The 16855-nt window shown below is 35.3% G+C and overlaps 1 protein-coding gene across 1 annotated transcript; it reads right to left on the bottom strand.

Moving 5' to 3' along the window:
* Positions 1–13613: 13613 nt before the first annotated feature.
* Positions 13614–15589, bottom strand: LOC140037703 (major allergen Pru ar 1-like). Its single transcript, XM_072082667.1, has 2 exons — positions 15216–15589; positions 13614–14154 (listed from the first exon to the last, which is right to left on the bottom strand). The coding sequence occupies exons 1-2, from the start codon at positions 15397–15399 to the stop codon at positions 13859–13861; spliced, it is 480 nt and encodes a 159-aa protein (XP_071938768.1). The 5' UTR covers positions 15400–15589; the 3' UTR covers positions 13614–13858.
* Positions 15590–16855: the final 1266 nt, after the last annotated feature.

Consider the following 16855-nt stretch of genomic DNA (forward strand, 5'->3'; position numbering starts at 1 on the left):
TTTGTGGAAACAACCAGAGAATCCAACTGAATTTAGAAGTTTCTTGGGATTGGCAGGTTATTACCGTCGTTTTATAAAAGATTTCTCAAAAATTGCTGGGCCAATGACGGAGTTAACTAAGAAAAATCATAAGTTCATTTGGAGCCCTAAATGTGAAGCGAGCTTTCAAGAATTGAAGAGGCGATTGACTACGGCTCCAGTGTTAGCCCTACCTGAGAGAATTGATGGGTATGTAGTATATTCCGATACTTCTAGAGAATGGTTAGGCTGTGTTCTAATGCAAAAGGGAAAAGTTGTGGCCTATGCTTCTAGGAAATTGAAACCCCATGAGATGAATTACCCGACCCATGACCCAGAGTTAGCCGCTATTATTTTTGCTTTGAAGAAGTGGAGACATTACTTGTATGGAGAGACATTTGAGGTATTCACCGACCATAAGAGTCTTAAGTACTTGTTTTCACAAAAGGAGTTGAACTTGCGACAGAGGCGTTGGGTAGAATTTCTTGAGGATTATGATTGTTCAATCAATTATCACCCTGGAAAGGAAAATATGGTTGCAGATGCACTAAGTAGGAGGGGTCAAGTAGTGGGTCTAATGGTGAGAGAATGGGATATGTTAGAAGAAGCGAGTGATTGGAATCCTCGTTTAGAAATGTTGAAAATCTTGTTTGGAAATCTATCCTTAAAATCCCCTTTGTTAAAAAGAATTAAGCAGGCTCAAGGGAAGGATCCGATAGTACAAGGTTATTTGGAGAAAGTGAGAAGGGGGGGAAACCCTAGATTTTAAGCTAGGACCTAAAAGCATTTTGAGATTTAGGGATCGAATAGTAGTACCTAGTGAAGAGGGTTTGAAAAGAGAAATTCTAGAGGAGTTACATCGGTCCAAGTATACTATTCACCCTGGAGTTAACAAGATGTATCAGGATGTGAAAGGGCTTTATTGGTGGGATGGCTTAAAAAGGGATGTGACGAAATTTGTACAGACTTGCCTAGTGTGTCAGCAGGTTAAGGCAGAACATCAAAAGCCTTCTGATTTGTTACAACCTTTAGAAATCCCTAAGTGGAAATGGGAGCATATTACCATGGATTTTATGACGGGTTTACCTAGAAGTCAAAAGGGACATGATGCGGTTTGGGTGATAGTGGATAGGCTTACTAAATCTGCACATTTCTTACCGGTGAATATGAGTTACTCTTTGGAGAAACTAGCCAAGTTGTACACAGAAGAAATTATGAGATTGCATGGGATTTCTATAAGTATAGTCTCCGATCGAGACCCTAGATTCGTTTCCCGCTTTTGACAGAAATTTCAGGAGACTTTGGGGACTAAGTTGAAGTTGAGCACTGCATATCATCCACAAACAGATGGACAGTCGGAGAGGACCATACAAATCCCAGAGGACATGTTAAGATCCTGTATATTAGATTTCGGAGGGAGTTGGAGCCGGTACATGACGTTGGCAGAGTTTGCTTATAATAACAGTTATCAGGCTTCAATCCAAATGGCACCGTATGAGGCGCTTTATGGTAGAAGGTGTCGATCCCTTATTCATTGGGATGAAGTAGGAGAGAAGAGAGTTTTAGACCCGACAGCTATTCCATGGATCGAGAAAGCTTATGAGAAGGTTAAACTGGTTAGGGAGAGATGTTGGTTCTAGACCAAATTAATCATATAAGTAATAGTAATTTCTTTGGTAAAAATTTAACAAAGAAATTCACAAAATCTCATACCTCAATATTGCATTAATAAATGCAAATAATTTGTACCATCAAAGTTATTTTGGCATGGGTTGATGCGCGAACTAGATCTTAAAATTATTGGATGAACAGCTTCTGATCTTCAATCCGACCACCTTGAATTGACAGCTACTAAAAAGTTCGGTAGGGCTGAGGCGCGTTAAACGCTCTCTTTAAGACGATACGCGCCCCTACGGTATTTTTTAAACCGATGCAGAAGGTCTAGCGCGCCGCCTCCAGGATACAACAGCCCAACTCTATAGTTGTTGCTTCCCTTTGATTTGCACAACCAACAGAAGTAGAAGCTTCCCAATATCTTACTTTGCCCAAAGAAAATAGAATGAGGGAGAAAGAAATGAGTGTGAAGAAAATAGTATTTAGAATGATTTTTTGTTGAGAGAAGTGTATGTCCCAAATTCTCCAAAGAATTTCAGTATTTATAGGCTACAAAACCTTGAGAAAAAGGGGTTGAAAATGTGTAACGGTTTTTCCATATTAAATTGTAGTTAATTGGTAGAATTTATAACCTAAAAAATTAATCCGCATTTGAATGGGTTATAAAGACTCAATTAAATCCTCATTTGAACAAATAATTCATTTGTAACTCTAATTCAAATAATTGTATAATAACTCCATTTAAAAAGCATTGTAACTCCCACAATTATAATTCCCGTAACTCCCAAATAAATTATTATAACTCCTTGTAATGAAACTCCCACAATTATAATTCAAATAACTTCCAAATAAATTATTATAACTCCTTGTAAAGATTTGGTCAAGGAAAAAATTAAGATTTTATTAAAATACACCAACATTCCCCCACTTATTTTAATAAAATTTGAGAAGAATAAAGATTTGGACAAAGTGAGAACATCATGCATAATGAAAGTGGCATTGCCTTGAAACCTCCATTTAGTGTTTCCATAATCTTCATATTAGAGTCAAAGTGGACTATAGCCTTGAAACTAAGACTACTTTAAGATATGTAAGATTATGTCACACACATGATATTCAAGATATTAATTAACAAGCTTCTTAAGCCAGCACATTACGGCCTTGTGCTTTATCCCAAATTCATGAGTGCTTTAGAGAATTAGCCAAATTCTCATAGGAAGCGGCCTTTACTTCCACACTCATATAGGTGAGTCTATCAAGAATACCCCTATGATTAAGGCATTCTACCCATAAAGGGCTATAGAACTCATTAAAAGATTTATATCAAATCTTAACCTTTCCTTCGTCATAGAATCACGAGCATGCTCTACACCATGGGAAGGGATTTAACAATTTTATAATATATGCATGCTTTTCACCCAAACCATTCTATGTTTCGTTTGTCTCTGACCTAGTTCTTGGGATCTCCAGTCCCTAGGCAGTTGTAGCCTCATAGATGGTTCCAATTTAAAATTTTGGCCTCAAGTCCCAATCCCCTTGATGTGTATCATATCTTTGACTCAAGCTTGAGATTTTACACAATAAAATAGCAAAGATATGATATCCCCGAATTTATTTTAAAATAATCTCTCTTAATGGTTCAACTATATTGAACCAATCTTTGGTGAGAAAATTTCTCATCCATTTATATTTGCCAAATAATAGAGGCATATATTTGCTCATATTCATTTTCTCAATGGGCAGTAATCTAGTAGTGCACTAGAAACCATTCTCAAAATCTTCATGGTTAATTTTGCTTTTGCAAAAAATACCAAGAAAATATTTTGAATACTTTCACATCAGATCATACTTTTTAGTGAGTGCTAGTCTGCACAGCTCAAAATAAGAGTCAAAATAAATCCAAAAGTTATACTCATAAATTGAGTAATAAAATGATATCACCTTTATTTTTTTTTTCACCACTTCTATTACCATCGTGTTTCTAACACCTTGGCATTACGCATCATTTATTGGTCACCACTAATCTGCACACTCAAACCAAGGAATAAGAAACTTATAATATATTCTCAAGATAATCTCACAATCAAATTTCAAATTCTGTACCAAGATGGTAAAGTAAATGTATATAGTATTTAAAAGTCACGTTCTATATTAGCCATTGGATTTAGACACCCCCACTATTTATCATAACCAATCCATATCAAGTGCCTGGAGTACTGTTCAGTAGCTTTTAACTATCACCAAAATTAACAACCTCCCAAGTTTAAACTTTTTCAACAAACTAGAAGAAATTGTAAAATAGTACTCACTAATTTAAGACTGAAAAACAGAGGTAACAATTACAATTTTAGGCAACATTACCTTGTGCAAAATCATGGGGAGTGTATGCCACAAAACAATCTAATAAAAGATGAAATTTATATTGATAACTAATAAAGCACCGTATATTAGCATATAGAATACATTTGACATTTTTTTTTTATAAACACATAGTGGTAAAGCATTAGCAAATGATTCATTCAATTCTGCAGATACTATTTAGATATTTATCTGCATAGTATTTCAAATTACACAGTTGTTCTTCAACATGTCATAGTCATGCACCCAATTGAAGAATGCAATATTATCATGTAATTACATACCCCCGTTATTTCTAACAATTATTTATTCAAGACTACTCATGGAGTTCATTTGTTAAGATAGTGCAGAAATAGTGTTCTAGGTACTCAAAATGATATACACTCAAAGTAGTACATAAGCATAAGAGCCATCTTTTTGGGTACAAATCACACATTAACATCAACCAGAAACTTGACTTTTTTTTTTTTTTAAATCACACACATTCAGCAACTAAATAACTGCTAAGTCATTCATATATTTTGAGATCATCATTATTTAAAATGAGGCTGTCTACAGACTTGGAAATTGAACTTGACTCCAAGTTATACATGCATCGTGTTTAGTGTATCTCGACTGCAGTTGAATTCAAGTTGACAGTCAACAGGTTTACAATTGTTTGAACTATAATGTCATAAGACTTGTACTTTTGTATAGCAATGTTTTCTTTTGCAATCACGTTGAAAACCGAAACCAAGTCTTTTAGGCATACTTCAAAACTATGAGATCGTACACATTAAAGTAATAAACTTTTAAATTTGAATGCGATTAGGCAATAATAAAATGCATTGCATTCTTTAGTCAATTACTTATTCTTAAAACCTCATCACTAGATTTCATGTGCATAGATAAACAGCACACATCTAAAATTACTTAGCAATTTCACAACCAGTTTAAAAACTTTGAATATAAAGTTTTTTTTTTTTAAAATAGGAGCAAGTAGAATGGGCATATATTTCGAATTATTTATAGGCACATACACAATATTGATACCAGACTCCAAAGTACATAAAATCAATGGATATTATCCTTTCTAGTCTGAGTCTATAATTATGACCATTCACATGAAATATCTTGTTTATTAAAGCTTGTCCCGATTATGTTATGCACCATGTAAAATTCTCATTGTCGGGATTATGTTAGTTTTATGATTTGATTATTTAGAAGCAAAACATGCAACGAGAGGCTTATCGTCTTAAAATTGTTGGTTCTAGACCAAATTAATCATATAAGTAATAGTAATTTCTTTGGTAAAAATTTAACAAAGAAATTCACAAAATCTCATACCTCAATATTGCATTAATAAATGCAAATAATTTGTACCATCAAAGTTATTTTGGCATGGGTTGATGCGCGAACTAGATCTTAAAATTATTGGATGAACAGCTTCTGATCTTCAATCCGACCACCTTGAATTGACAGCTACTAAAAAGTTCGGTAGGGCTGAGGCACGTTAAACGCTCTCTTTAAAACGATACGCGCCCCTACGGTATTTTTTAAACCGATACAGAAGGTCTAGCGCGCCGCCTCCAGGATACAACAGCCCAACTCTATAGTTGTTGCTTCCCTTTGATCTACACAACCAAGAGAAGCAGAAGCTTCCCAATATCTTACTTTGCCCAAAGAAAATAGAATGAGGGAGAAAGAAATGAGTGTGAAGAAAATAGTATTTAGAATGATTTTTTGTTGAGAGAAGTGTATGTCCCAAATTCTCCAAAGAATTTCAGTATTTATAGGCTACAAAACCTTGCGAAAAAGGGGTTGAAAATGTGTAACGGTTTTTCCATATTAAATTGTAGTTAATTGGTAGAATTTGTAACCTAAAAAATTAATCCACATTTGAATGGGTTATAAAGACTCAATTAAATCCTCATTTGAACAAATAATTCATTTGTAACTCTAATTCAAATAATTGTATAATAACGCCATTTAAAAAGCATTGTAACTCCCACAATTATAATTCCCATAACTCCCAAATAAATTATTATAACTCCTTGTAATGAAACTCCCACAATTATAATTCAAATAAATTCCAAATAAATTATTATAACTCCTTGTAAAGATTTGGTCAAGGAAAAAATTAAGATTTTACTAAAATACACCAACAAAATCAAAATATTCAAAATCCCTTCTTAATCTGATTTTCTCTCTCTAAACCAAATCCCAGGCATTTCTCCACTCCTATTTCTCAATGGTCTCACGGTCATTCGATTGCTGGATTCTTTTAGTGGGTCTTCTTCAAGCATCTGAATTCGGATTCATAATCATGATTCGGGTAAAAAGGCCTACCATTTCTGCATCTATTTCTACTGGGCTAGGAATTGAAAGAGGAAGAGGAATAGGTCAAGAAAGGCAATCTGATAAAGGAAAGGGAACAACTATTCCTACCGGATACAAAATTCATTGAAAGGGAGAGGTTCTTCAGGGGCTGAGGGTGGAAGAGCTCCTAGTTGAACCCCATTTCAACTGAACTCTCTTCCTGAATTCATTAATCCTGAAGCCTCTGATAGGCATTCCATTTTCCTTACTGAAACCTTTATTCCACAAAGACTATGCAGAAAGGCGATCTGAACAGCTGAATTTACAATTTATTGAACAATCTCTTCTTGCAAAATAAAATTGGGGTCATTTATTTTGTCTTGATGAACCATTTTATCAGGAGATGGTAGTCCAATTGACTGCAAACGTGGGAAAGCCTGAGGACTGTGAGTACATTGTTTCTAGAGTGAACGGAATAGACATGAAATTGACTCTGTTTTGATAAACAAATTTTTTTTATTGCACGATTAAAAACCCTGGTAAATTTTCCTAGTTCTCTTTTGATCAATGGCCTGGTACAAATGATGGTCTTGATATTTTCAATGCTAAGTTTAAAAAGGCTACAGAGGGCTAAAGCCACCTTGTTGAGTCCCAAATTGCAGATTTTATACGTCTTAGCTACAAATTTATTGTTTCCAACCCATGGCCACAGGACTAACCCGAGTAGAGTGCTACTTTATGCCTTCTATTGTGGACATCTATTTTGTTGCTTTTAAGGTTCTAAGGAAACTAATACCAGGAGAAAAATCTCCCTTTTGCAAAGTTTTTAACTAAAGTGTTCAAATACTTTCTTGTTTCCATTACTAGTTCTCACATTTATCCTTCTTATGTTACTCAAGAATATCTTGAAGGGAAAATGACCAATTTAGTCCTTAAAAAAAAATTTTCATCGATTTCATCCATATATATTATTTGTAGTCAATTTAATCTTTAAACTTATATATTGGTTTCAATCTAGGAAATCAGCGGCAGCGCCATAGCATAATTTCCTTTAGGCTCCTAATTAAGCAATCCAAAAGGGATATTTTAGGGACTTTGATGCTAGAGTTATAACAAAAATTAACCAACAGATAAGTCTTGTGAGAAATAACCAAAATCCAAAACAAAAACAAAAAATTTTCCAAGGCTGCCAAGTGGTGCTGGTGGGGTTGCTTCCATGCTCCATGGCACTGCTTGCAAATTCTAGCAAAATCCCTGCTTCATGGCACTACTTGCTTTCGTCATTCTTGATGTACACATACCACTTCCCTGTAAGCGGTGTAGCAGCAATATTGCCAGCTTGTTTGGATAGACCAAGAGGGATAGTCCCATTAAGAAAATTGGTATTAAGATCCAACCGAAGCAAGCTACGGCAATCCCCTAATTCTGCAGGAATATTCCCAGATAACGAATTGTTTCTGAGCTTTAAAATCGCAAGATTTGACCACTCAACTGGTTGTTTGAGAGTGAAATCCAATTAATTTCGTACAATTGCTGAGACTAGCAGGGATTGATCCATTCAGATCACTGAAATCAAGAATCAGATTCTCTAATCAGCTCTTGTGGGATTTCTCCATAAAGCTGATTTAACCAAGAGATAATCATCCCAAGCTAGATGGGAGTGTCCAAAGTCAAGTAGTTAAAACTGAGATCATGGGATTCCAACTTGGAACAATTACTCAGACTCTCTGGTATTGAACCAGTGAGCAAATTATTCTGAAGATACAACACTTTCAAATTGTTCCTGGGTCCTGACAAATCCCAGATGAAATCACCCCAGAGAGATTATTACAACTGACATCCAAAGTCTCCAAACTGACCATCTTGGACAAAGATTCACGCAAAGAACCAAGGAAATTATTGAATGATAAGGACAAATTCTTCAAGTTACTCATCTTCCCAAGGGTATCGACAGGTAATTCACCAGAAAATTTATAGTTTGAGATATCAAATCGTTCCAAAACAGAGCATGCACCAAAGCTCTCAGGACATTATCTGACAAATTATTGTAGGACAACACCAACTCCACCAAGTTTGGACACAAATCAGAGAGATAAGGCGGCAAAACACCTTGGAAATCATTTCCTCCCAAAAACAAAAACTGCATAACCCCACCAGCACCACTTGGCAGCTTTGGAAGATTTTTTGTTTTTGTTTTGGGTATTTCTCACAAGACTTATCTATCGGTTAATTTTTGTTACAGTTCCAACGTCAAGTCCCTAAATTACCCCTTCTAGGTTGCTCAATTAGGAACTTGAAGGAAATTATGTGGTAGCGCCGCTGCGGAGTTCCTTGATTGGAACCGAAATATAAGTTTAAGGATCAAATTAACTATAAATAATATATAAGGATGAAATTGAAGGAAAAAAAATGTTCAGAGACTAAATTGGCCATTTTCTCTATCTTGAAAAGAAGGGGTTGAAATTTTACAAAGAAAAATGGTTTAGAAAGCACGAGTTTTAATTGACAAAGCCAAATTTGATGCTCTTGCTGCTGGTTGAAATCCACCTTCACAACCTATTATATCACCCTTATCCGTTCCCTTTACCTCCCAATCCATCCATAAATTTCCTTCTTTACAAGCCACATCCTCTTTGACGAGTGTGCTTCACAGCATCAATGCCAGACTTGGCATTTTGGATAAGAGCTCTGAATAGACTCACAAGAAGGTTCATAGAATTTCTTCGAGGCAACACAATGTTTGGAACTTGCCATTTTACTTGGGATGCCTTACTCAGCTCAATCTCTGTGTGCTAAGTACAAGGCTCAATTCCAATTGGACTCAGATAGTGAGAAGGAAGGTGATATAGATGAGAACATTGCAAACTTAGATGGCGCTAAAGAACGTACAACAACTGAAGCCCACATTATGGAGGAGCAAACTACACGCGAGGAACCTGCACTTGAACATCAAAATGTGGAAGAACAAACTAAGATTGCACAAAAAGAAGTTGAAGTTCATGTTACCACTGAGCAAGAAACTATTCACACTAAGACTCAGTTGATAGTTGAAGAGACTCAAGAAGATCTTGCTAACAATGAACAAGGTCAACCAGAAGAAATTCAAAAAGATTCATCTATCGACTTAGCCACACAAGTTGTTGACAAATTGGATACGAGAGCAGATCAAGATGTTTTCCATGAAGCCATTAAAGGTCCAAGTATCATTGTTCAAGAAGTTCCTCGAGATGTTGAGACTTTGGGTGACTCATCTGCCACTAGGAAAGTGAAGACCAAGAAGAGAAAAAGAACTGGAGAAATACAAGCCGAGAAAAAGCATGATCAATCCTCTAATTCTCTAGTTTTTAGGAATTCCTGAGACTTGGATTTCTCAATCTTAAAACTGAATAGGACACCGCACTTTTACTTTGTTTGACTACAATTGCTGAATATCCTTTAAATTTTAAATGCATTTTTACTTCAGTTTATCTTTTTGTATTCTATTCTTAGTCTTATGTCACATATTTCCTGGGTAGGTGCACTTTCTCAGGGAGAGCTATTGTTATTGTTTTGCTGATGACAAAAGAGGGAGAAATTTTGATTACTCTCCATCCTTGCTATTTTGTTTCATCATTGGTTTGTCATTGACAAAAAGGGGGAGAATGTTAACCGATTTATTGTAAAATCCTTTGCTTTGATGATGAAAAAATCAATGATGAATGAACTAATGATATTTATAAGTGTGTAGAAATGAATCATCAAAATCTTGTTCACCAGAATCATAATCTTCTGGTTCTAGATAAGGTCCAATGTCTTCAAACATATATGGACTTGGTAGGAGGTAGGACTTATATGAGCTGCAATCTTCTCTCTAGTTATAATTAAACAGATGTTCCAACAATTTTGCAGATAATGGATGAGAAGGTTCACCTTTTTTTGGTTCCCATGAGTACTGCCATTGGAATTGTTTCCATGGGAATGTCAATTCCCATAGTTTTGAACATATCTAGTCCAAATTGCATCCATTTCGCTTGGTATGCGAACAGATTTTCCACAATGTTTGTCTGTGACCGATCATGTATAGTGACATGTCATGAATGTCACGAATGTGGGACAAATGCATTGTTCCCTATATCACCCTGGACTAGAGGTGGCAAAATGGGCGGGATGGGCGGGATTTGCTTGGGTTTGAGATGGAACCGAGTCATATGGGTTTGGGTCCAACCTTACCCATATGTGTTTTGGGACTAACTTGGGCGGGATCATTTTGGGATGGGTTTAGATTCATCCCGCCCAATACCCAAATTCATTTTCTACATATTTTTTTCCTTTAATTCATTTTTTATTTTTTATATAATTTTAATATTTTTGATTTATTAAATTTCTTTTAGTTTTATTAAATAAACATGCAAGTGCTTTATACTCAAGATTCCCACCAAAAATTGGATTAACAAATAAAGGAAAAGATAGATATACAGCCATATTCCAACATATATCAAGATGGCCAAGGTCCTTAGGATGTTGAATATTTATCCTCATCATTGTCCAAGGATGACAGGTCTAAACTAACTGAAATGCTGGAAATTCTTGTGGATAATGACTAGGAAGACTACTAGATTAGATTCGCTGGTATGACTATAAAAATTGTTAAAGATAATTTTTGAATCTAAGACTCCGTTTGGATTGACTATTTTTTCAAAAAATAAGTTTTTCAAATACAATGTTACAGTAATATACAATAACTCAAGAAACATCCCATCCATATTAGTATATCAAATATTTCAAAAAAATTTTATAGTAAAAATTTTTCATATACACGGCTACAATAAAATATTTCAAAAACACCTACCAAAAACAGTTAATCCAAACGGAGCCCTTGCCATTTGAGCCCAATGGGTACCCAAGTATTTTCCATCCTTTCCCATTCATTAATGGGTATAGTTGGGATGTGTCCCAACTTAAACCCAATACCAAATTATAATACCCATCCCGCCCAAAGTTCCTTTGGGCATGGGTAGCCCATTGGGATTTGGGACAAATTGCCAGCTCTACCCTGGACATTACTTTGATTAATATAATCAGGGGAATTGCCAAATCATTGTAAGATCTGTTGTAAATTCTGACTGTTGGTCTAGTTCGCCTCCATTGTGAGTTAATGTCACACTAAAATAGATATGCAAATAGTCTTGAAAAATTAAAGGATAGGATAATGTGATATTTTCTGAAAAGCTGTCGAAAAAGGTGAAGGAGTTCTTTGGGTAGGCAATAGAAAGAGTTTTGAGGGAATGCGGATAAGAGAAAGGAAGAAATAACCTGGATTATAATGAAATTGAGAGACTATTCCCTTCTTGAAAATAGGTGCTTCCAAAAATCTTTGCACGTGATAATAACTTCTAAGGGCTAGACGCTTTTCCATCACGACTACTTGGTGTGCTTCAGGGAGAAGCATTATTCTTTCCGCCAAATCATCATGCTGAGAGTGGTTGGAATGTGATGACTAACCAAATGCCTTTACCTAGGGAAGGGCACGTGGATGAGATGGCAACCAGAAGAGAAAATTGAGAAAATTGTCTTTTCCTTTAATATGCTTGATTTTAAATTTCCGTTGAGAAAACCAATTTATCCATTAGCAGTTACACACACACATATATGTGTACATCCACACATTCACATACACAAATTTATATGCATATGTGTGTGGATATATATATATATATATATATAGACACACATACATACACACACAAACACACACATGCAATCTGAGTGTTGAATATGGACAAAAATCATGAAGTAAATAAAATTTACTTCATAATATTTTATGCTTGTGATTCATAATTCTTGTACGCAATATTTTTTTTAATGTTGATTTTTTTAAATTTAAAAATGGTAATTGGATTGTATATTGTTATCTCTGAATTCCATATGTTTCTATTGTTTTTTAATTTGATTTTAGTGGAATATTAATTATACCGTACCCTTTGGTTATCGGGATGCTCATTTATTTTTCAAACTCACGAGGGTTTGAATCTGAGATTAGTATTGATATATCTTACTGAGTCAATCTATTCCTTACCTATTAACATGCTTAACACTTCGCTAAGTAGGCCATCATAACTAGTTCTTATAATATAACATGAACTGGTAGAAAAAATATGCTTTGAAATTTCAAGACATGATAGAAGCCGTATTGTACTAAACATGACTTTAAGCATGGATCAGACTGAGGGTCGAGCTAGTTAAATGGTTGACTGACCTGTCGTGTGGTCCAGTCAAGTCCTCAAACCTAAAATGAAAGAAAACCACCCTATCCTAGCTCAACCCGCCGGTTCAACCATTAAATTGTTGAATTAAAATGATTTTAGATGAACCAGCCGGTTTATTACTCTTAATGTAACAATTAAGGCCAACAACTTCAAATTTAGTCAAATCTCGTCATCAAGCGATAATTAGCATTAAACGACAACCAATTACGATCTCAAATTCGCTCAATAAAGCATGCATTGATTCCTCACATATAGTTTCCTTTTCTACTCTTTCTTTTCAACAAGTTACTTATACGGTGCATTTTGAATTGTTAGCATATTCTTCTCTTTGGAAATTCTTTTTTTTTTTTTATCTTTTTCATAGTTTGGATATGTATTTTATATATTTAATATTTTTAAATAATTGTTATATCACAAGTCAATAACGATTGCCTCAACAATTGAACCACTGACCCTAAACTTAATAACTTTTTTAGATCCATGAGCAAGCTGGGTTTCAAAACCTTAATAGTTTTAAAAGTCTATTCTAACTTGCACGTCATACTATGAAAGATGCATGTGAATTAGTATCATACTTACTATTTATTTACATATGTTTCTTAAATATTTGCTCAAATTACTACCATATTTATTTGTTTATCAATATTAAGGGACACGAGAAACGGAACACGCTAGATTTCATGTTCAACAACATAAGTAGGATAATCCTATAGCCAACAGGAACGAAAGTCAGACTTGTTTCATAGCATACGCGTTATCTGGATTTGAATAGATCAACGTTAATTTCGTTGAGAGAGCCTCTATTTTCATTCTATCATTATCCATTGACTGTATATCCCTATCCAAGTGAAGAATTTAGGAATGCCTTTCTTGTTAGTTGGATGGACCTTTTTTGTATTTGAGGTTGTCAAATAATTGAATTTCATTTTTGGACTTGAATTAATCCACGAGGGAGCTTCTCGAATTACTTGGGATTGATCAAGTTGATACCTCACTGCCCGCCTTTTTGGGGAAGTACTGACATTGCCGCCAGCAAAGAATGTTGAACTGATCATACGCCTGGCACATAACTCAATGCGGTGCTGAAAAATATTGCTGTATTGTTTTGCAAATCCAAACGGTACAAAATAGGCAACATGATAGTCAAAACTTAAGTAGCATTTACTAAGAAACCGAAGGCACTAATTTAATTGCCTTGGAAAGATGCATACCCCAGAGAGAAAAGACATAGCAAAAAATCGCATTTTTGAAGTTTCAAAATCAGGCACGTTAAAGACGCACATACTAGACTTATTCTTCTTTGTGCAGAAATTGATGAAAAAGACTTAGTAATCATCAGGGTTGTCATCGAAGTAAGCCTCAAGAGCCTTGAAGACTCCAGCAGCCTTGTCTTTACGAGACATGATATCCTCTTCGTTTATCTTGGCGTCACCCTTGGTGTAGTATGTGCTGCTGGTTATGGTAATGGATCCTCCGTCAGCAGAGGGTAGGATTTTAATCACGAAAGTAATTTTCTCAATCACATCCTCCAAAACATCTCCTTCAATAATGGTAAATTTGACGACAAAATTCTCCTCGTCAAGCTCATCAACATGGGTCTTCATGCTCTTGTACTGGCTACCTGCATATATAAAATTTTGTTACCAATTGCATCTTTTTGCAATGCTAGGCCAAAAGGAAAGGGGACAAAAATTATAGGTTTTAGGAATCCCAGAACTAACGGAGCACAGCGGGCCCGGCGGCCCCGGCCCCCCTTAAGTTCTAGATATTTATATTTTCTCCCTCTAAAATTTTAAGTATATAAAAAATTTTCTATGTATTTTAAATTATTTGCCTCTCTCTCCAAAAACTTTCTAAAAAATTTAATTTTGATTCCAAAGTTTATATGTACATGTATTTCATTTTCTCAAATTAAAACTCTAATTCTGTTCCTAGAGTTACCATGTTCTAATCACCCTACTTCCTTTCTATTCTTACATCCATACTAAAAGAAAATTACAAAAAAAATAAGGTCATAGCAGGGCGGCAGATGTTCAACTCACAAACAACAGTCATCCCCGTTTTCTAATATTTCAAAAGAAATTTATTAATTATGTTAATTACAAAAAAGACCCATAATATTTTGCCATGTCCTCCAACCTCCACCTCCTTCCCGACTCTCTGCCACAACCATCCCCTGCTGTTAGTTTCTCTCCCTCTTATTTTGTCCTCTGTCATCCCTTGCCAAGGCCTCTCCGCCGCAGCTGCCTCCTTCCCATTTCCACTCTGTATAAGTCACCATATTTTCTATAACTCCACAGCTTTAAAAAAGCCATTTCTTTCTTCTCTCCCCATCCATTCAACATGCCTAGGGGACTCAGATGATCAAACAAACAGCTCAATTCATTCCCACAAATCGCCAACTTCCCTGCATCTCACTACTCCCCCATCCCGTAACTAGCCCCACCATCCATCCCCCCTTATTTCTTCTACTTCAAAATTTGCAAAATTTCCCCATCTTCCGCTTTGGGTAATTATTCGGCGTCTCTCATTGGCTTTGAACATATTCGAGATTCAACTTTTTTGGCACTTAAGAATTTCCTGGATCTAAATATATATGATAATGCATTAAAAATTGATACTATTCATATTAGTAAGACGCGTGCATTTAGATAATGATGGCTAGACCAGGAAGGTACTGACCTTCGCCAAAATGGGTGAGTTTGATGGTTCCAGCTCCACCATCACCCTGGAGGATTTCGACACTCTTGAAGGCCTGAGGCAAGATATTAGGAATGAGGTTGTCAAAATCAACGATGAAAGTCTTGAAAAGCTTTGCTGGTGGGATTGAGGTGATAACCTCATGATCGTAAGTGATAACACCCATGATATCTTAGAGAATTTGAAGGGAAAAATTGACCAGAAAAAGAAGAGATTAATTTAAGCCTGATTGTTGCGTACAAAGATGCTTTGATGGACGATGGTTTGAGAAGTTGGGGGCTGTATTAATAGAGTGAAACTTTCAAGGTCTCCCGGTGAAAACCGGTATTATAATGTTTAGTCATATTCCATCTTTGTGTCATGGTCATCCATTCTGGTTCATATACGTTGACCGAAGCAGTCAAAACTAATTAACCTCATACCATTCTGGTGTGCCGATGCCTTGGCACTGGATATGGTTGGTGGAATTATTTGATTATGCCTGTTGGGATTTGTCAGCAATCTCAGATGCCAAAAACTTTTTTTTAAATCCATTACAACCTAATTCTATGCCGGAAGCAAGGTAGAAAGATGACATCCGGTTTAATCTTTGTCCTTTAGGAAGAACCAGAACTTGAGTTAGCAGGCGATTTTGATGACTTAACCAAAGCTTCCTTGATAGGCAATGAAAATAATCAAAAGAAATTGCGGAGGTAGACTTTTTTGACTAAATTCTTACCATATAAAAGGGAAAATTACAAAAAGATAGGCTGCAGATGGGGGCATTTCTAGACACTCCGGTGAATTTGTTGGCCATACGTATGCATATTGTTATTAGGGGAAAAAAGAAAATGAATTTGTTGGACTTTAACTTTTAGTTGCTAAACTTCTATAGGATAGTTAAATAAGACGATCTTTATGATCTTGTTGACAAATTTGTCTCCTCCGCTGGTAATTCTTGAAAGTTTTGGATGAAAAAACTTCGAATAGAATATTCTGCACAACATCAATCTTGAACTCAAAGACAATTTACCTTGTCTTCATCAGTTACTTTTCTGTCTTGAGTTATCTAAGAAATGGGTCGAGCTTTGAAAAAAAGCTATATATCGATTGAATTACTAATAAGCCACTCTTTATGAACGTGTAAAAATTTTGTAATAGGGATATAACATATTAAGTAACTGTTTAAAATTTGTAACAGAAATATAATACTTCCTCTGTCCCAATTATTTGGTCATATTTCAGGAATTCAACTTTTTAAGAATAGTGACTTACTATAATATTTGTGCTTCTTTTTTCACTTTTACCTCCACAAATTCAAAATTTGAATTTAAATAGTAACATACTTATGATTAGAATGATGGATTATATTGAAAAAAGAAACTAGAAAATATTTTAATTTTTTTAACAGAACAAATATTTTAGAATATTTTAAAATAGAAAGTAGGACACTTTAAACGGGAGGAAAGAAGTCTTCATTACCATTATTCTGGAGTTGGACCGAAATTCTATGACTTTCTAATACTTGTATTGGTAGGAAATTATGGCCACCAACGTATGAAAGATTGTCCACTGTATCCACAACGCCGGGTGCCCTTTCCCCACTAATACAGAAATATGTCTTCCAAGTTTTTTCTTATTGT

The sequence above is a fragment of the Coffea arabica genome, chromosome 3c (genome assembly GCF_036785885.1).
Source record: "Coffea arabica cultivar ET-39 chromosome 3c, Coffea Arabica ET-39 HiFi, whole genome shotgun sequence".
Taxonomy (NCBI): Eukaryota; Viridiplantae; Streptophyta; class Magnoliopsida; order Gentianales; family Rubiaceae; genus Coffea; species Coffea arabica.